The sequence below is a fragment of the Bison bison genome, unplaced genomic scaffold (genome assembly GCF_000754665.1).
Source record: "Bison bison bison isolate TAMUID 2011002044 unplaced genomic scaffold, Bison_UMD1.0 scf7180017864034, whole genome shotgun sequence".
NCBI classification, from domain to species: Eukaryota; Metazoa; Chordata; class Mammalia; order Artiodactyla; family Bovidae; genus Bison; species Bison bison.
In genome coordinates, this window is record NW_011494606.1 from 4,869,577 (window position 1) to 4,891,067 (window position 21,491).

General features: G+C 40.6%; 2 protein-coding genes across 2 annotated transcripts in view; one reads left to right on the forward strand and one right to left on the reverse strand.

The window, feature by feature from the left end:
* IQCH (IQ motif containing H) overlaps window positions 1-4,239 on the reverse strand; it is a 230,139-nt gene extending 225,900 nt beyond the window's left edge. Inside the window, exon 1 of the mRNA XM_010834520.1 lies at window positions 4,096-4,239. Within this exon, the coding sequence (XP_010832822.1) occupies window positions 4,096-4,146 (51 nt within the window). The 5' untranslated portion in view covers window positions 4,147-4,239. The remainder of the gene's footprint in view (window positions 1-4,095) is intronic.
* A 127-nt stretch (window positions 4,240-4,366) lies between these two features.
* Window positions 4,367-21,491, forward strand: part of AAGAB (alpha- and gamma-adaptin binding protein) — a 74,396-nt gene continuing 57,271 nt past the window's right edge. The window contains exon 1 of the mRNA XM_010834521.1: window positions 4,367-4,485. Coding sequence (XP_010832823.1) covers window positions 4,413-4,485 — 73 coding nt within the window. The 5' untranslated portion in view covers window positions 4,367-4,412. The remainder of the gene's footprint in view (window positions 4,486-21,491) is intronic.

Sequence of the window (21,491 nt, forward strand, 5' to 3'; positions counted from 1 at the left end):
ATATACAGATGGAGAACAGTGTGGAGATTCCTTAAAAAACTGGAAATAGAACTGCCTTATGATCCAGCAATCCCACTGCTGGGCATACACACTGAGGAAACCAGAAGGGAAAGAGACACGTGTACCCCAATGTTCATCACAGCACTGTTTATAATAGCCAGGACATGGAAGCAACCTAGATGTCCATCAGCAGATGAATGGATAAGAAAGCAGTGGTACATATACACAATGGAGTATTACTCAGCCATTAAAAAGAATACATTTGAATCAGTTCTAATAAGGTGGATGAAACTGGAGCCTATTATACAGAGTGAAGTAAGCCAGAAGGAAAAACATAAATACAGTATACTAACGCATATATATGGAATTTAGAAAGATGGTAACAATAACCCGGTGTACGAGACAGCAAAAGAGACACTGATGTATAGAACAGTCTTATGGACTCTGTGGGAGAGGGAGAGGGTGGGAAGATTTGGGAGAATGACATTGAAACATGTAAAATATCATGTAAGAAACGAGTTGCCAGTCCAGGTTCGATGCACAATACTGGATGCTTGGGGCTAGTGCACTGGGACGACCCAGAGGGATGGTATGGGGAGGGAGGAGGGAGGAGGGTTCAGGATGGGGAACACATGTATACCTGTGGCGGATTCATTTTGATATTTGGCAAAACTAAGACAATTATGTAAAGTTTAAAAATAAAATAAAATAAAAAAAATAAAATAAATAAATTTAAATTAAAAAAATAAAGCAGAAAAAAAAAAAAGACTCAGTTTTGTCAAAAGCAATCTTATAATTCCATTTCTTTGCTAGTCCTAGGATCACACTTTGAGATAAGAGCTAAAGATAAGAGTTTAAATGAGTCATTCTCATTTTATTGTTGTATGGTATACACTCCTGGCAAACCAGACAGAAGAGGTTGAAAAAGAATTCAGTCGGTGCAGTTCAGTCGCTCAGTCGTGTCCAACTCTTTGCAACCCCATGGACTGCAGCACACCAGGCCTCCTTGTCCATCACCAACTCCTGGAGTTTATTCAAACTCATTCCATCGAGTCGGTGATCCCATCCAACCATCTCATCCTCTGTCGTCCCCTCTCCTCCCGCCTTCAACCTTTCTCAGCATCAGGGTCTTTTCTAGTGAGTCAGTTCTTCACATCAGGTGGCCAAAGTTTTAGAGTTTCAGCTTCAGTATCAGTCCTTCTGGGGAATATTCAGGACTGATTTCCTTTAGGATGGACTGGTTGGATCTCCTTGCAGTCCAAGGGACTCTCAAGAGTCTTCTCCAACATCACAGTTCAAAAGCATCAAATCTTCAGTGCTCAGCTTTCTTTATAGTCCATCATTCACATCCATTCATGACTACATATATTAATTTTTTCCCTCATTATACATATTCTACATTGTATCAGGGAGAATTTTACACTGTATATACAGATCAGACTCAATAATTAGATTAAGGGGTGGCCTCTCTTTCTCTACATAGCCCTCCACTTAAGTGTGTACAAGGTAACCCTTTCAAGCAAGTAGGGGTGTTGATCAACATAGATATGATTATTCCTAGTTCTTCCCAAAGAGAGATCTGGCCTCTGCCATTAGACCCTGGGACATGATCACTAGGCCCCCAGAGCATCCTGTTTGATGGGAATGGGGTTTATGATGGGGACTTTGAGCTATGCTGTATCAGTTCTAATCTCTAGAGGAATTAGACTGAAATCATTGGTCTGCTCTCTGGGAAGGGCTGAAGACTAAAGTCAGCCAAATGGGCATTGTGATTGAGCTCCAATAAACCTCTGGACATTAAAGTCTTGGGAAAGCTTCCCTAGTTGGCAATAATCTGTATATGTTGTCACATATCATGACTGAAAGGAGGTAATGCTATGACTCCACTGGGAGAAAATGGCTGGAAGCTCCATTTGAACCCCTTCTGGACTCTCTGCCCTGAGCCTCTCTTCCCTTGGTTGATTTTAATTTCTATTCTTTTGCTATAAAAACACTGTAATTATAAACACAGTGCTTTTCTGAGTTTTGTGAGTGCTCTAACAAATTAGCCAATGTGACATGGTTGGGGCTTCCAAAAGTGTAGACAGCTGGTCTGAATTAAGGATAGTTCTAGGGACCCCTGAACTTGTGCCTGGTGTCTAAGTGAGGGCAGTCTTGTGGAGACTCTTCCCTCACACTTGGCAGTCTGGCCAAACTCATTCTAGGGTGCTGGTGAAAGCAAGGATAAGAAAAGGTAAGGTAAGAAGATCTGGGTATGATTCATATTGAGGAAGTCTATAAAATTGGTGAGTTTAGGGGTTTAAAGAAGTCTCCCAGAGGGAAGGACCAAATCATGGCAGGAAGAAAAATTAGACCAAGTGCAGATCTGAGTAGAGTTCTGATAGTCCTTAGGGAAATTACTTCAAACTTTTAGTCAAGTAGAGCTAAATATGAGTTGAAGGTGATGATATGTCAAAAATGTTTCAAAACCATCACATATAAATGTTGGGGGGGGGGCGGAAAGTAGTGCTTTTAACATTCTGGAAAAATCTGAGTGTAACAGTCACAAACTGAGTTGAACTGAGAAATCAAAACTTTCCTGATGTTCCCCCCTCAGATTAGAGAGTTACTTTCCTGTGCTTTTCATCACCTTTCCACATTCAAAGTTTAACTTGATTAGCAAGCTTTTATCTTGTTCCCAAGTAAGGAATTTTTATTATTTTTATTGGTATATAATTGACATAAACATTATATTAGTTTCACATAGACAACATCAGTCAATATTTGTACATATTGCTAAATGATTGCCACAGTAAGGCTAGTTAACATACATCACCATATATAGTCATAATACAACTTTTTTCTTGTGATGAGAACTTGTAAGATTTACTCAGCCACTTTCAAATATACAGTATTATTACTGTAATCACTATGGTGTGCATTACATCCCCAGAACTCCATTATATGCAAGGGACTTTTAGAGTGAAAAAAATTAGGGTACTCCCATCACTTCATGGGAAATAGATGGGGAAACAGTGGAAACAGTGTCAGACTTTATTTTTGGGGGCTCCAAAATCACTGCAGATGGTGATTGCAGCCATGAAATGAAAAGACGCTTACTCCTTGGAAGCAAAGTTGTGACCAACCTAGATAGCATATTCAAAAGCAGAGACATTACTTTGCCAACAAAGGTTCGTCTAGTCAAGGCTATGGTTTTTCCAGTAGTCATGTATGGGTGCTAGAGTTGAACTATAAAGAAAGCTGAGCGCCAAAGAATTGATGTTTTTGAACTTGGAGAAGACTCTTGAGAGTCCCTTGGACTGCAAGGAGATCCAACCAGTCCATTCTGAAGGAGATCAGTCCTGGGTGTTCTTTGGAAGGAATAATGCTAAAGCTGAAACTCCAGTATTTTGGCCACCTCATGCGAAGAGTTGACTCATTGGAAAAGACTCTGATGCTGGGAGGGATTGGGGGCAGGAGGAGAAGGGGACGACAAAGGATGAGATGGCTGGATGGCATCACCGACTCAATGCACATGAGTTTGGGTGAACTCCGGGAGTTGGTGATGGAAAGGGAGGCCTGGCGGGGTCGCAGAGTCCGACGCGACTGAGCGACTGAACTGAACTGAACTGAACTGAAGAAAAGTAGCTACTTCCCTTGTAGCTCAGCTGGTAAAGAATCCACCTGCAATGTAGGAGATCAAAAGCAGTTCATCTATTTCAACTTTCGCCCAGATACGTGTCTGATTTGTATCTCCTCCATTTCCTTACATCATAGGATTAAACTTTTCAGAATATAACATTTAAAAATGGTGCCTCAGTGGAACATGGATTTTTCCAAAGTAAAGGTCCCAATGGGGTGTATCGTCCTGGAGTTTTACCAGAGGCAGATTGGTCGTGCTTCGGCCGCGCAACCTCCATCGTCAGGCTCAAGAGGTGTGTGAGGCTGGCGAGAGAGGTCTAGGTTGGCACACTTGGGAGTTCTTTAAACCGTGGTGTTGGAGGCAATCTGAGAAGCAGCGCTTTAAGTGGGTAAGCGTGAGTGGATGGGCTCTGCTGGGCCTCGCTCGCTCAAAGTGTTCTAGCTGGACAGGGTTAGGAGAGGCCCATTTCCCACCTGGATTAAGATAGATCCGACGGGGTCTTGGTTTTCCTTCTCCTGGGCCATGCCTTCGGCCGGGCGGGGTCCCTCCTCAGGAAGGCGCGGTCTCCAGAGTCGTGTACTTGCCGCGGAGGGAGCTCATCCCCATGGCAACGCCACGCGAAGCCCAGCCTGGTCCACGCCAGGAGCGGAAGAGGGGACAAAGGAGGAGGCAGGGCCGGCCGTGCCTCTGAGAACGCGCCTTTCTCGCGCGTCTCCCCCGCGCACCGGCGGCCGTGGTATCGTCCAAGGCGGAAGTGGCTCCGGGAAGGAACCTGTCCGCGGGCGCAGTGATGGCTGCGGGCGTCCCTTGCGCGCTCGTTACCAGCTGCTCCTCCACCTTCTCCGCAGACCGGCTAGTGCAACGTGAGTAACGAGGCTCCTGGGCCGACCTCCAAGCCCCAGTACGAGCCTCGGCAGGCGGCAGTCCCAGCACCGCGGCCTCTCTCGGGGCCTCGGTCCTCGCCGCGAGCCCTGGACTCTTCCTCCCCTCGGTGGTGGCCCGAGGCCCCTCGGGTGCTCCTCAGATGTGGTCATGGTGCCTAGTCCCCCAGGTGTCCACTGTTAGCTACAATACTCGTTGCTTCTCTGTCTCTGCTTGGCCCACCATGGGGTTTGTTCCAGCGTTTTCTGTTAAGTAGGACCTCAACCCTACTGTCGGCGGGCAGCCATTGAGGGGAACAGAAAAGGCTCTCTGGGAATTGAACCTAGGAACGCGAGCGTCAGGTGCAGGATTCGTGATTTATGTTGTCATTCCTGCTCTTGAGGTAGAGTGGTTCCTCTGCTCCCCCCGCCCCATGTGCATATGTTAAGACTTGTTAAACTTGCCCCCTCCACTCTGAGTTATTCACTGCCTTGCCTTCCTCCTGAGACGAGGCCCTCCGCCAGCAAGCATTCGTTTTTGATTATTACTGGACCTAGTATTTTTCCCTCTAGACCCTCATAGTGGTTGTCAACTTAAGTCACTCTTCAAAGAATCGTAGGCGAGGAGAGGGGACCAGTGGAGTAGAGAGAGCATAGGGTTTGGGGCTGGACTCCTCCACTGAGACTCCCAAAGTTGATTATAACTCAGGACTCCGTTTCAAATTGTGGCTTCGAGTCAGAACGATGATTCTCAGCTGTAACCTATGCTTTTCAGTTTTCTGATCTGTAAAGTGGTGATAATTTTCACATGACTGTTGTGCTTAACACTTTGAGTGATCAGTCGGTAAATGGTAAATACTATTAATAGAGTACATTATCTCTCTAGCCCTCGGTTTCCTGATCCTGAAAGTGGGGCGTGCTAAGTCGCTTCAGTCGTGTCCCACTCTTTACGGCCCCATGGACTGATGCTCGCCAGGCTCTTCTGTCCATGGGATTCTCCAGGCAAGAATACTGAAGTGAGTTGCGAAGATCTAGGGGATCTTCCCGACCCAAGGATCGAACCCGCCTCTCTTATGTCTCCTGCATTGGCAGACAGGTTCTTTACCACTAGCGCCACTTGGGAAGCCCTGAAATGGGACATATGAATCTACCTCACGGGATTCTTTGAAGGATAGATGATGTGACATTTTGAAAGCATTTGGTAAACTATAAAGCATTATATAAACGTAACTTTTCCTTGTACTGGTCAAATGACAGAATTAGGCAGGGTGTCTCTCCAGCACAAATACTATATAACTTAGTTATCATTTGTGATCACCTAGAATGTTCCTTGCCAGACTAAAAAGTTTAATTATACACTAAATGGTAACCATCTGCTTTAATTATGCCATTTCCTTACCTCTCAGCAGTGCTGCTTCTCATTTATGTCCTTTCTTTTTAAAAATTGTTTTATTGTAAAAGTAGTGCATAGTCCATTAAATAAGATTTAGCATAATGGAGAAAAGGAAATGTCAGCCAGGGTCTCATCACCCAAACGCAAATACTGTGTTAACATTCCTGTGCATTTACTTCCAGTTTTTTTCCCCCCAATGCAGACTTTAAAAAATTGGTAATTGCATTTCCAATATATATACAATTTTTATCCTGATATTTTATAATAGTTTTAACATTTTATATATAGCATGTTATATTTTTATTTTACATATAAAAATTCAAATATTGTATCTGAAATATTAAATATATTTATATAAATGTATGAAGTTATGTATTTATAACATTTAAGGCATATGATTTTTATAAATATATTTATATAAATATACTTTTATTTTCATATAATATTTCATATTTTTCATTTGTAAAAATTTACCATTACATTGTAAGTTAATTTTCATTATATATTACATCTAGAGAACGTATTAGAATTTGCTCAGAATTCTTAAGCTTCTTGGTGTATTTAACTTCCCAAAAGAATTATATGCATTTTGATTTCCATTACTGATATATAAAAGTCCTTTCAAAGTCAGTCTTGAAAATATTAGGTTTTCTCGTGGCTATCACATGCTTTTGTTGCAGGAAGGGGCCCCCTTCCAGGGCCCGAGAGTGGACTCTTGTCTAACACTCAGAAAAATGAATTGTCAGAGGAGACACACAGGCTGACAGATCAACAGACTTCATTGGGAAGGGGCACCTGGGCAGAGAGCAGCAGGGTCAGGGGACCCAGCAGAGCTGCTTTGCCACGTGGCTCATAGTCTTGGGTTTCATGGTAATGGAGTTAGTTTCCAGGTTGTCTCTGGCCAGTCTTTCTGACTCAGTGTCCTTCCCGGTGGCGAGTGCATGGCTGAGTGAAGATGGCTTCCAGCGAGGAGGATTCTGGGTGGTTGGTAGGACATATGGACTGGAGTCTGCTCTCTCCTTTTGACCTTTCCTCAATTCGTCCAGTTGGAGATATTTTGTTAGTTATGCATTCCTTATCAGGACCTGCTGTCCTAAGATAAGCATGCAAATGGCGCTATCTCGCCTGCCCAGGGCAGGCAGCTTCAGTCGGCGTTTCCCCTAACAGTTCAAGAATTTGCAGACACAGTCATTTCTTGAAGGAGCTGGTTACCTGTAGTTGGTGAATGGTAATACTGTACTTGAAAATATATTAGCATCGTTGGAAATGAAATAAATCCTGTAAAACAATCCACTTTATTTCTGTATATAAAATGTTTCTTGGATGGCTTCTATGTTGGTTAAAATTAGATAACCTTTCCTTTGTGGTTCCATTAATGTTTTATAGTGAAAAATAAGAACAATTAATGAAGAGATTAGTTGAGTAAGGAAAAGTGAACCATAAAAGAGAATTTACCCAGGTTAATGATTTGGCTAACATTAGAATGTAGTATTTGCTGAGTTTTGATTCTGTTTTATCATAATTAAAGATGGAGTCATCACAGTTTGAATCTAAGTTTGGCATAAAAGATGAAGACTGAGTTTTGTTAAGTGTTCAGTGACATTAAGCCATAGTATGGTTTTGGACTGAATCTTAATTTACCTTTTTGGGACTATTTGGTTTCCTTCCATGCATTAGGAAGAAGAACATTTAGGGTTTCTCCGGTTTCTTTCCTTCAACATTTGATCTATTTCATTGCTTTTAACCAACGATGGGAAATATTTCTTAACCAAATAACCAAGAAATAACCAAGTTTATTATAAGTAGTCATGAAATAAAAATCAGTATGCCGCCACTATGGGTAAATTATGGACTTTGTGAGAAGCTTTTTTCATTTTGTCACTCAGGGGCCTTATGTGCATTTTTCTGGGTAGGTATCTGACAGCAGATAAAAGGGGCGTTACCCTTTTAGATTTTTAAAGGGGAATGAAGGTTCCTGATGCTTGTACAAGGCTATATGTGGTATGAGAGCAAGTGTCTGTACCCCAGGCCAGACCTCACATATGTTTATACGAACATTTTACTTTTATTCTGGAAAAGTGTATCCTGATACTAAGAACAGAGCTAGTCTTTGTGCCAGTTTGTTGTTTAGTCACTAAACCGTGTCCGACCTTTTTGCGACCCCATGGACTGTAGCCCGCCAGGCTCCTCTGTCCGTGGCATTTCTCAAGGAAGAATACTGGGGTGGGTTGCCATTTCCTTATCCAGGGAATCTTTCCGATCTAGGGGTCCAACCGGTGTCTCCTACACTGGCAGGTAGATTCTTTACCACTGAACCACCAGGGAATCCAGTTACTGTAGCTAAAATGATGGCTAAGAGACTATTCCTGTCTTCAGGAAGGATGTGGTCAAAGTGCGTGCTCCACCTGTGCAAATATTAAAATGTGTTAGTAGATACCGAAGTCTTAACATCTTATTCTACTTTCCTAGAAGAAACTTTTGATAGAAAAATCCCATTTGGTTTTAGTATATGTAATGCATATTTAGCAACTGTAAGCCATTTAGGTTCTACACCTAAACATTTGGAGCAAAATTTTTTTCTTCCTGTGAAATGTGGGAATTTGGAAATCTTAAAATCAAGCATTTTTATGTATATCAGTACTCTTCCCAAACATGTTTTCACATAATTCACTTTGGTTCTTGTATCCCCGTGAATTAACAAAGTCAGAAAATTTGAATTTTACAAATGAAGAAACCGTGGCTCAAAAGCACTTGGTGAGTTGCCTAGATTGCTGAAGTACCAAGTGTGGAGGATATGTTCTCTTTCGGGATTTGTGTGCATGGGCTGTGCAAATGAAATATGTTCAAATTCCTCAGCAATCAGAACTATTTAAATTTAAGGTGGTGGCATTGAAGAGAGAAGATTAACTCTAAAAGAAGGTTTTAAAATATGCTGGCATTTCCATTTAGAATGGTTGAAGTCTTAATTCTGAGTGAAGAAAAAAAAAAAATCATTGCCCAAAGCATCTGTATTTTAAATAGAGTATGTGCATGCCTAATAGTCTTTAAGAGTGTCTGGATTTTTTTCCCCTCAATTGAGGAAACCCATAGTATACACATTGTATATATTAGTCTGTTCTGATACATAAAATTAACATTAAAATTAAAGGGTTGTTCCAGATCATGTCTAACAGCATCCCTTCTAAATGTGAAATTCTAAGTATTGGTTATTTTTATGTTAGATTATATAATTCAGTTCAGTCACTCAGTCATCGTCAACTCTTTGTGACCCTATGGACTGCAGCACGCCAGGCTTCCCTGTCCATCACCAACTGCCGGAGCTTGCCCGAACTATTGAGTCGGTGATGCCATCCAACCATCTCATCCTCTGTTGTCCCTTTCTCCTCCTGCCTTCAACCTTTCCCAGCATCAGGGTCTTTTCCAGTAAGTCAGTTCTTTGCATCAGGTGTCCAAAGTATTGGAGTTTCAGCTTCAGCCTCAGTCCTTCCAATGAATATTCAGGACTGATCTCCTTGATGATTGACTGGTTGGATCTCCTTGCAGTCCAAGGGACTCTGAAGAGTCTTCTCCAGCACCACAGTTCAAAAACATCAAAGTTTATATACTACTTTTTCTTCGTGTTTATCTTTTGAAAACTGAAAAATCAAGCCCCATTTTCAAGTTGCAGTAGACACTTCACTTGTAGTAAAGAATCTGACATTTTGTATTTGGAATTCAGATGCATTTTTACCCATAGAAACAATCTGCTGATCCTCAGGTTTCTGCAGCTGTGGAACCAGGTAGCTCAATTATAAGATGGATAAACTAGACTTTGGAGAATTATACAGGCAAAGCTGGCCATCAGGCTGTCCACTGCTGCATTGGGAAGCACTCATTCTGTGAAACTGGGAGTTTGTTCTAGGTCAGACTCCTACAGTTTACAAAAGATCTTAAAGTAATTTACTAAAGAGAACATTCCTAATTCGGGGTAGGGGCTATTATACAACCTAACCAACGTTATCTAGCAACAGAATAGCGATAGGAACTTGTGACTTCTAATTTGGGATTTTCTGTAACAGCTTGAGGTATTCTGAATGGAGCCTTTTAGTTTACTCTGGGAATAAGTAATAATTTTTACTTAAACAAAGTTGCTTATTTTGTTATGGTAGGAGAACTCTGCCTTTGATTGGATTGTGTATTTCCAAGTCTGTATTTTCCTCAAAGGAAGAAAGATTGGGCCAGGAAGATTTACCATGAGGATGATTTCAAATGGTAGTGGAAGAACTTTGATTTGTTTTCAACTATAATACTTAATATATTTAATTTTCAAATAACATTAAAAGAAGGCTCAAGATTTTTATCTTTATTAAATGAGGAATATTAAGTCATCAACCTTAAATACAAGTTCACATCCTCTCCAGACCTCAAAGGGACTTAAAACACGTTCATATTATCTTTCTGTGTGTCTGTGTGTGTGTATGCTGCTGCTGCTGCTAAGTCGCTTCAGTCATGTCTGACTCTGTGCGACCCCATAGACGGCACCCCACCAAGCTCCCCCGTCCCTGGGATTCTCCAGGCAAGAACACTGGAGTGGGTTGCCATTTCCTTCTCCAATGTAGGAAAGTGAAAAGTGAAAGTGAAGTCACTCAGTCGTGCCCGACTCTTCGCGACCCCATGGACTGTAGCCCACCAGGCTCCTCCGTCCATGGGATTTTCTAGGCAAGAGTACTGGAGTGGGGTGCCATAGCCTTCTCCGGTGTGTGTGTATAAGTGTATGTAAAATTAAAGCTCAAAGAGATTGTGGTTTTCTAAGTTTGTTTAGATCATAAAAGTTGGGGAGCCAAGATTCAATTCCATCTTTTGTGTGTATGAAATATGAACTTCCTGGTGACCAGAGCTGATGTCTTCACAGTCAATTGAGAGACAGTAAAAATTACAGAAGATTTTACTACTACATTGAGAACTTTTATCGTTCAAAATAAGTTTATACCTTTTGTGATAATTGGAGCCTTAGTAGATGAGCTATGGTAAGTTAAATAATAAATGAAAATGCCTCTATTGGTGCCCAATTTGTTTTTTTCATCCATTGATTAGAGAATTTGTATGAAGTGTTCGACTAATCCTTTAGCCATTGTCAATGAGTTAAATGATTATAAGATGTTTATCTTCCCAGCAACAGAGGTTGGGGAGCAGGAGGAGAACAGCAATGGGGAAGTGTTGCACATCAGACCATGGTGCACAAAACCGTTCATGATACTGAGAGTACCGCATCATCCTGGAAAACCGAGTGTGCCAAAACTCAGACCTTTCTGGGCCACTCAGTGGCTTAGTTTTGTGTAGCAAAAGGTCCAGAAGATATGCAGTGGTCATTTGGTTTAAACAACTTGCTGCCTTTTGCCCTGAATAATTTTTTAGCAAATAGTGACACTCAGTAAATAATGAAATCTGATATGAAACCATTTTTTTTAAGCTGTAAGTATGAAAATTGTTTTAAATATGTCTGGCAAGAATGAGAATCCTGGACATGACATTGTATTTATGTTGGAGCCAGTGCACAAACACTTCCCTGATAATTACTTATCCAGGAAGCAGACTAAGGTGTATTCAGACAGAGAGGATAGTTGTGAAACTCTTAAAGAGCCTTTGTGATGTTTCAGGTTCAGTAACAAATGACCTATTTAGGGTTTAATTTTGTACATAGACCTGAAAGCTGGTTCTACACAGGGGTAAAGTAGTATCGTACCTGGATCAAAATCAGTATGCTCAGAGCAGAAAAATGAGCAGGATCATTTGGTAATCAACAGCACTGTTATGCTGACATAAGATAATTACCATTCTATCTGAATTCTGCTGGAGTTTTTAGGACTTTTGTGGGGAAGACATTTGTGAATTGAGCACTGAGTTCTACCCACTTCCTAGCTACCTGACTTTAAGCAAGTTAATCTTTCACCCCACAGATACTTTCTTTGCACGTGCCGTCACTCTTCTCAGTGTCTAAATCCTGTGCCTCAGTCACCTACCTTATCCATAAAGTGAGAGCGCCATCTCCCAGTTTCCATGATTTTTTTCCAAGCCCCTTTATTGGGGTGTAATTTAAATGCCATAAAATCCACCTTTTTAAGTGTAGGCCATTCCTGTCATCCTGGAAGAAAACCGAGCTGTTGGCAGTCATTCCTCACTCCCAGCCCCAGCCCTGGGCAGCCACTAATATACCTCCCACCACTACACAGTTGCCTTTTCTGGACATTTTATATAAAGGACTCACACACTATGTGGTCTTTTGTGCCTGGCTTCTTTGACTTAGAAGAAGTCAAAAAACTTTGATGTTTTTGAGATTCATCCCTGTTGTAGCATGTACTTGGCATTCCATTGTATGGCTAGGTCACTTTTGTTTACCTGTTCATCAGTTGATAGACATTCGGTTGCTTCCACTTTTTGGCTATTATGAACAAACGCTATGAATAATAATAATATGAATGCCATTGTGGACTTTCTGAGAATCTTGTATTCTTTTATGAAACTGCTGGGCTTTTCCGGAGCGATGGTATCATTCTGCCTTTCCCATCAGCAGTGTGTGCTGTTGTTTAATCTCTCAGTCGTGGTCGACTCTCCCGCGACCCCAGGGATTGCAGTTGCCGGGTTTCTCAGTCTCTGGGATTTCCCAGGCAAGATGACTGGAGTGGGTTGCCATTTCCTTTTGCAGGAATCTTCCTGGCCTAGGGATCAACCCACATCTCCTGCATAACAGGCGGATTCTTTACCTCTGAGCCACTGGGGAAAATGTTTGAGAGTTTCAATTTCTCCACATTTTTGACAACAGTTGTGTTTGTTTGTATTTTCAATTAGTATTTTCAACTGTATTTTCAATTTCATTCTAGTGGGAGTGAGGTAGTGTCTCATTGTGGTTTTAATTTGCATTTTTTTAGTAACTAAGGACGTTGAGAATCTTTTCATGTGTATATAGTCCATTCATATATCTTTGGTCAAAAGTTTATTCAGATCTTTTGCTCATTAAAAAAAATTGAAGTATAGTTGGATTACAATACAGTGTTGTGTTAAACAACAGCAAAGTGATTCAGTTATATATATATATTTCAGATAATTTTCCATTATAGGTTATTATAAGATATTGACTATAATTCCCTGTGCTATCTTGTTGCTTATCTGTTTTATGTGTAGTAGTTTGTATCTGTTAATCCTGTACTCCTGATTTCTCTCCCCTCTCCCTGCTTTGGTAACCACCTTTGTTTTCTATGTCTATGAGTCTCTTTCTGTTTTGGTATAGGTTTGTTGTTATTTTTATGAGTCCACATATAAGTTATATTGTATAATATTTGTCTTCCTCTGGTTTCACTGAGTATAATATTCTCTAGGCCCGTCCATGTTGCTGCAAATGGCAAGGTTTCATTCTTTTTTTATGGCTGAGTAATATTCCATTATATATGTATACTACACCTTTGTAAGCCGGTTGTCTGTTGATGGGCACTTGGGTTGTTTCCATATCTTGCTTTTTTCCCATTAAAAAAGCCTTTATCTTCTTATTAGTGAGTTTGTAAGTATCCTAGATACAGATTCCTTATCATGTGTGTAATTTGTGAATATCTTCTCCCATTCTGTGGCTTATCATTGGTTTTCCTGATGGTATCTTGAAATGCAGCACTTTTAAGTTTTGAGGAAGTCCAGTTTACTGATGTCGTAGTTTTCTTTTTCTGTGGTCCTTTGTGTGTTGTCCAGTTACAATTTTAACCTGTTCTGCAGAACCTTTTGGGGACTGGGATGTTGGGTCTGTTGCCTTTGTAATGTCTTTCATTGGACCAGGCTTATTTTCAGTACATGCATACCGGGACTACAGAATAGATGTTCTTCATTGAATTTATTCTGTTTGGGGAGGTTCATCTCAAATGTGTTTACCTTCTTTCAGAATAAGTTAACATCTGCTGCAGATTCTATTGTCAACTTGAGCTGACATCAGTATTTTTGGTGTGAAGTTTTATTACTTGATGCTGATTTGTTTATGAAAATTACCATTTGAGTATAAAAATTATTTTCATCTCATAATTGCCCTGTTCAGGCTTATGTGTTCTTCAGAAAACCACCATTTATAAATTATTTTCAAAACATCTAAGATTAATTGCCAGATAATTTTTACAGTTAAAAGAATTAAACAATACTTTTAAGATAGGTTTTTGATCAGATGCGAATGAATGGCCTTTATGTCTGTGGTGGGCGCTTATTGTGCCTGGCTGTAAAAGGCTAGCTGCAGTTCTGTAAGAAAGAATAAAACCAGCTGTGCATTCCACAACTTGTATTTTGTTTCATGAATACAGCTAAGTCAGTGCCACAAGTTCTTTTGCTTTAAATTAGGGTTTCTGCACATTAGCATTGTTGACACTTTGGACCGAGTAGTTCTGTTGTGTGGGGCTGTCCTGGGCATTGTCTTCCTGGCCTCAGCCCACTAGGTGCCAGTAGCATCTCCCTGGTTGCGACAACCAAAAATGCCTCCAGATGTTGGCACGTCCCCTGGGAGACAAGATCATCTCCCAATAAAGAATCACTGCTTAGATATGTATCTCAAACTATGAGAATAGTAATGGAATTCAAAGAGGTCCCCTCCTCTCCCCACATATAAGTAGGAATTGTCTGTCAGCTGTGCCACTGGGATTGATTAAGTGGTCTTTGCAAGAAGCCCATGAAACTTAGAGGCTGGTGGTTTTTCCTTGGTCCTCCTAAGGCACTTCTCCATAATCTCTCTCCCCTCCCTGCCAGCTTCTTTACGTTCTTTTGTGCATATTGCTCTTTCCTGGGCAAGCAGAGACACCCCCACCCCTAGTTATTTTTTTGGAACTTTTAAATTTTGTATTGGGGTGTAGCTGATAAACGATGTTGTGGTGGTTTCAGTTGGACAGCAAAGGGTCTCAGCCATGCATATGCAGCCATTCTCCCCCGAGCTGCTGTCCCATCCAGGCTGCAGCATAACTTTGGGCAGAGTTCCCTGTGCTATAGAATATTTCCTTGTTGGTTATCCATTTTAAATATAGCAGTGTGGACATGTCCATCCCAAACTCGCTAACTGTCCCAGTTTTTTTTTTTTTTTTGTCCCAGTTATTTTAACCTGAAGATGTAACCATTTCCAAATGGTTATTGGAAGAAAGTGAACTTGAGGAAAAGGAGGAGGACTGAGTTGGATTTCCTCTGCTTCAACTTTTAAAACTTCCGCTGTGATACAGAAAGCCCCAAAGCATATGGAAATGGGACTTTAGAGAGTGACCAGAGAGGAGTGTGTGAGGAAGATGTAATTAAGTGTTGGGAGCAAACCAGAATTGCTGTGCTCTTGTTAAAGCAGGCATATATTGCTTTAACTCAGTCCAGTTCCTCTTCTCAGTCACTTAATACTGCTCCACTGATGGAGCTGTCATCTACACGCAGACAGATGTTGCATTTATGTGCACCGGGAGGCTGCAGGATGATTACTCAGAGAATCACAGATAAGAATTTCCCGACATTTGTCTCTGTAAAGTCCCAGCCCTAACCTTGCAGTTTTAACCTTTAAATGGCACACAGGCTCCAAAGGCCCTTTCCACTGCAGCAGTATGAGCTACTTCTAGTGAATAGGGAATAATCTGGTAGTTAATAACAGCTACAGAGTTTTTGACAGAGCAGCACCCACCTTATACAACGTTCTCATGAAATTGTGGTTATGAAATGGTCACTGCATGCAACAGCATGGAGCCATTATGATTTTTAAAGATTTCTGGCTTTCCTTCTCGCTGGTTAAGGAAAACCCTGGCTGTCATATATTTTCCCGAATCACATTTTGCTCAATTCTTTTCTTTCGTAATGGTTGCTTTCCCCTTCAGCTGACGTCAGACTCCACTGCCTCCTATAATTTTCCTAATTGCTTTCTCTTCTGTCTCAGTCTGCACAGTAACAATGGAAAAGAAAAATTCAAGAAGGCTGACTTTGGGGAGGGAGGGCCGGCGGCTTATGGGCGGTGGTTATTTCCTAATTGAATGTCTCTCACCCGCTCTGCTCAGTGCGGCGTAACTTGTCCTCTTGGAGTCAGGAGTGCTCTCACACGTGCGGGAGCTGAGCTGAGGAGGGGGACGTGGACTTGACTGAGGGCCTGCTCTGTGCCCGGTGCCCGCCTGAGCTTCTCGTGCATCATTTTATTTAATCTTCAAGGTGCCCTTTGAGGAGTGTGTTTGTCTCCCATTGCAGGTGAGGCCCTGACTCACAGAGAGGTTAATCTGTCGTTCTCACCCAGGGCTGGCATTCAGGTACAGGTCCCTCTGACCCTGGGTCTGTGCCGTCTCCTTTTCCTGGCCTTTTCAGGTCAGTGGTACTGTCATCTCAAAAGGAAAGGGAAGCAGCTGTGGGTCCCCAGAGTAGTGTGTGCCATGAAAGACACTGGTGTTGGGGGTGGAGGTTACAGTCCTCGGCTGCAAAGGCAGTTTCAGGTCTGTGAGAAAGAATAAAACTAACTGTATTCTCAGAAGAGTACTGCTTTCTGGAAGGATCATCTTGGCTTGAGATGACAGCTGTCACTTCCCTCAAGGCGTAGAAAATATGATTTAACTACTGGACAACTCTTCGCAAAGAATATCATGATTAATTAAGTGTCCGTTTATTCTACTGGTATTAAAAGTATCTTTAATTGTCCGACTGAAGGAGATAGGAATAATCTAAAAGAGTATCAGTTGCTTGAGTGCACCGATTTGGTCTCTTTTGGCTGGAGTAGATAGAAGAAAAGGAGTAAGGTAAAGGTTATATTTATATATATGTATGTATGAAATTGGATATTTGTGCTGTTGAGAAATTTGCCTTGGATCTTCAGTCTGCTTCTTAGTTCACAATAAAGAGAATATTAACCTCTTATTGATTCTAAACCACAGAAAGCTACTTGCCTCCTTTCTTTCATGATTCCTTTTCAAATTTATACTCTTTTCTGAGGGAAGGAAGGTCAGAAAAGACGGAAAGTAGTACAAAGAGGGGCAAGAAGAAGGAGTCTTTGAGTTGCTGGCCTAAAACTTCTTTGGCTTACAGTTCTCTTCAACTCTTGAATCTCTTCACTGACTTCCTGTGTGGGAGGGACTGTAGGGGAAATAAATTCCCCCCAAAGTGAGAAATAAGTAGGAGCTTCTGGAGAAATGATGGCTGCGTAAGTTTCTCAACCAGGGAGGGAGATTTATACTGTGCTTAAAGCTGGGGGAAAGGTTTATACCTGCTACTGGAACCGATTTGACATTTAACTTCTCATCTAAAAGCATTACGAATTAACTCTTTTAAGCTGTGAAGCCATTTATAGTAACAGACCCAGCAATTAATCACCTAGTATTTGTCTCTTGAAAAATGATGTATTACAGCTCCACCAGGTGGCTGCCGGCAGAGTGAATGAGACAGGCCACCACCCTCCAGGAGGAGGGAAAAGCTGCTCATGATTGCGTGTGTGCATCATTTTGACTCCATCAAAATCCAGTTGAGTGCAGGGCTTCCCAGGTGGCGCGAGTGGTAAAGAAGCCTTCTGACAATGCAGGAGGTGTTAAGAGACACGGGTTTGATCCCTAGGTTGGGATGATCCTCTGGATGAGGGCGTGGTAACTCAATCTAGCATTCTTGCCTGGAGAGTCCCTTGGACGGAGGAGCCTGGGGGGCTACAGTCCATGGGGTCACACAGAGTCAGACACGACTGAAGCAACCCAGCATGCACATAGGGCGAAGAAGAGAGACCATGGCAGGTTTTTCTAGGAAGTCTGTCTGGGAAAAAACTCCCACAAGATCACTATGACTCATTTTTGACATATAAATACTCAGACCCGTAGACAGTTTTCTGATGGGTTAGTTGTACCTCTCATGTCTTTGGGTATACTCATTCTGGCTATTGTTCTTGGTTTTCATGAAAAGGCAGAGGATACTTAGGCCCACAGTTGATTTTAGCTTGTGACTGTTAGACACCTGAATGTGACTTGGCTCAGATGCTAAATATTGTGGTGTGTAATGACCACAGTGGAGTAGGGGAGATGCTGGTGACCTGGATTCTGTTTTAGGCTCTGCTCCTATTAGGCAGGTGGCCTTTTTTTTTTTTTTGGTTGTCAGTTTTCTTATCTGGAAATGAGTGAATTATACTGACCATCTCCATAAACTTAGTGCATTTGAGTAGTTTTTGCTTTAATTTGGAAAAGAATAAATTCGTTAAACACTTGAAACCAAATATAAAAGATGAAGGAGAAAAGCTATACTTAGTGTAGACATTTACATTTTTTAAATTAAACTCTGCATTATGATATTGATGATAAGAACTAGAATGAGCCAATCTTCACTTCTCTCTCTCTAGTTCTAATATGGCACAGATGTGATAATAAAGCCCATATGCAGCCTTGCTGAAAGTATCTGATTAGACATAAAATGTTGAAAAAAAATCTGATAAGTAAATTGAGCCATCAAGTTGTTTTAGGCAGCACAAAGAATGAAAACAAAACAAAAACCCCACTCAGCTCCTAAATCTTTGAAAGGTGAAACTCATTTTTCCAACTTACTGGTGCTGCTGCTGCTAAGTTGCTTCAGTCGTGTCCAACTCTGTGCGACCCCACAGACGGCCGCCCACCAGGCTCCCCCATCCCTGGGATTCTCCAGGCGAGAACACTGGAGTGGAGTGGGTTGCCATTTCCTTCTCCAATGCGTGAAAGTGAAAAGTGAAAGTGAAGTTGCTCAGTCGTGTCCGACTCTTTGCAACCCCATGGACTGCAGCCCACCAGGCTCCTCCGTCCATGGGATTTTCCAGGCAAGAGTACTGGAGTGGGGTGCCATTTCCTTCTCCAATGTAGAGAAAAGAGAAAGAAATGACTTCTTTCTACGTGTTCAGTAAATGCCTTCTTGTTTGAAAATCAGTGACAGCATGATTTTAGGAGCTCTGAGGAACACAGTTTGTCCTCTTGTGTTCATTTATTAACAAAATGAACCATCCTTAAATGGATCCAGATATTCTGTATTACAGTTTGTGAAGTATATGACATCCTCATTGATTTAATTGTTTCATGTTCGTCTAAGACACTGATTTGAAAAAAAGTATAATCCACATTGTATCCCAGTGTCTGACACTACAGCCAGTCTAGGAAATATCAAGAACTGGCTGTGGTGCTGGTAGGAATACTGGTCCCCGGCTCCTTCTCCTTCCCCTCAACAACAGTAAGTTCATCACTGTACTCCTTTAGCTTCCCCAGTTTAAAAAAAAACAAGTCAATTCATTATTTTAAAAAAGTATCCATGAATGAAGACTGATTCCATATGGTGGCTTGTCCTACCCTTAAAAAAAAATCAGTTTATACTTTTTTTGCTACACCCCTTGGTTCAGTTTGTGTTCTTCCATATGTGCTTTTATTGGCATATTGCTATACCACCTGCTTGAAGTTTGAAATGTTAGTTTTGGATGCAACATTGACTTTGATCTAAGAGCTCTGTTTTTTTTTTCTGCAAGACATTTATATGAAAGCAGAATCTTTGATTTTAGTAACTTATGTGTTCTTCCTGCTGTTTATTTCCTAATTGTGCTCGTCGTAATGTCCGTTACGGGACTACTATGGCATTATTGATAATTAATAAAAGATTATAACTTGAGATAGAAATTAAGCAGAAAGAACTACTGATTTCTTAAAGACACAAGGTAAACTCTGATTTTCAAATAGTGGCACAGACCTTCTGTTAATATGAGAATAACAATTCTAGTTTTGGTGAAAAATTTTAGAAAGTTAGTTTCAAAATGTGCCTTAATGCAAAGGTAAATTCCTAAATTTATTTGAAATTTAATTTTTTATAATTAAAAAGTTTTATCTTCAGCAGGCCAGTTCTTAACCACATGATGAAGTTTACTAATGAAAGAAAGCATGTTCACACATACATGCTTTATATATTATATGTTATTTCTAGCAGTTTGGGAACTAATTTCTACATATTTTTGTTGAGCAGAAACTATGGCAGTGTCCCAAATATATAATCCTAGGTCTGGAATTTTAAATTTAACTTCTAGTTTCTTGTGTCCTGCTAATTGTCAGTTTGAGGAATATTTTTTTAATTTATTTTGTTGAAGTATAGATGATTTATGATGTTAGTTTCTGCTGTACAGCAGCGTCATTCAATTATACATATATATTATTTTTCATAATCTTTTCCATTATGGTTTATCAGAGAATATGGAATATAGTTCCTTGTACTATGAGTAGAACCTTGTTTATCCACCTTATATATAATAGTTTGCATCTGCTAATCCTAAACTCCCAGTCCCTCTCTTTCCCACCCCCCGATTTGTGTCATATTTTAGAATCTACATATGAGTGGTATCATATGGTATTGGTCAAATTTCATGAATTACTTTCTATATGATAATTTCTAGTTCATCTGTATTACTGAAAATGGCATCATTTCATTTTTTTTAAATGGTAGAATTCCGTTGAATTATGCACCACATCTTCTTTATCCATTCATCTGTCGATGGACATTTAGATTGTTTCCATGTCTTGGTTGTCGTGAATAGTGCAGCTATGAGCATAGGGGTGCATGTATCTTTTCAATTATAGTTTTGTCTGGGTAGATATCTAAGAGTGGGGCTGCTGAATCATATGGTAATTCTATTTTTATTTTTCTGAGGAACTCCATACTGTTTTCCATAGTAGCTGCACCAACTTACATTCCTCCCAACAGTGTAGGAGGGTTCCTTTTTCTTCATACCCTCTAGCATTTATAATACATAGCCTTTTTAATGGTGGTCATTGTAGTTTTGATTTGCATTTTTCTTAATGATTAATGAAGTTGAGTGTCATTTTATGTGTTTGCAATCTGTGTGTCTTCTTTGGAGAAATATCTCTTTAGGTCCTGTGCCCATTTTTTGATTGGGTTGTTTTTTTGTTGTTGATTTATATGAACTGTTTTTATATTTTGGAAATCAAGCCCTTGTCAGTTGCGTAATTTGCAAATACTTTCTCTAAGTCCATAGGCTGTCTTTTGGTTTATTTATGGTTTCCGTTACTGTACAAAAGCTTGTAAGTTTGCTTAGGTCCTATTTGTTTATTTTTGCTTTTATTTCTATTGCCTTGGTAGACTGGTCTAAGAAATGCAAAAAAAGCAAAACGGCTGTCTGAGGAGGCCTTACAGATAGCTGTGAAAAGAAGAGAAGCAAAAAGCAAAGGAGAAAAGGAAAGATATACCCATTTGAATGCAAAGTTCCAAAGAATAGTAAGGAGAGATAAGAAAGCCTTCTTCAGTGATCAGTGCAAAGAAATAAAGGAAAACAATAGAATGGGAAAGACTAGAGATCTCTTCAAGAAAATTAGAGCTACCAAGGCAACATTTCATGCAAAGATGGGCTCAATAAAGGACAAAAATGCTATGGACCTAACAGAAGCAGAAGATATTAAAAAGAGGTGGCAAGAATACACAGAAGAAGTATACAAAAAAGATCTTCATAACCCAGTTAATCACGATGGTGTGGTCACTGACCTAGAGCCAGACATCCTGGAATGTGAAGTCAAGTGGGCCTTAGAAAGCATCGCTACTAACAAAGCTAGTGGAGATGATGGAATTCCAGCTGAGCTATTTCAAATCCTAAAAGATGATGCTGTGAAAGTGCTGCACTCAATATGCCAGCAAA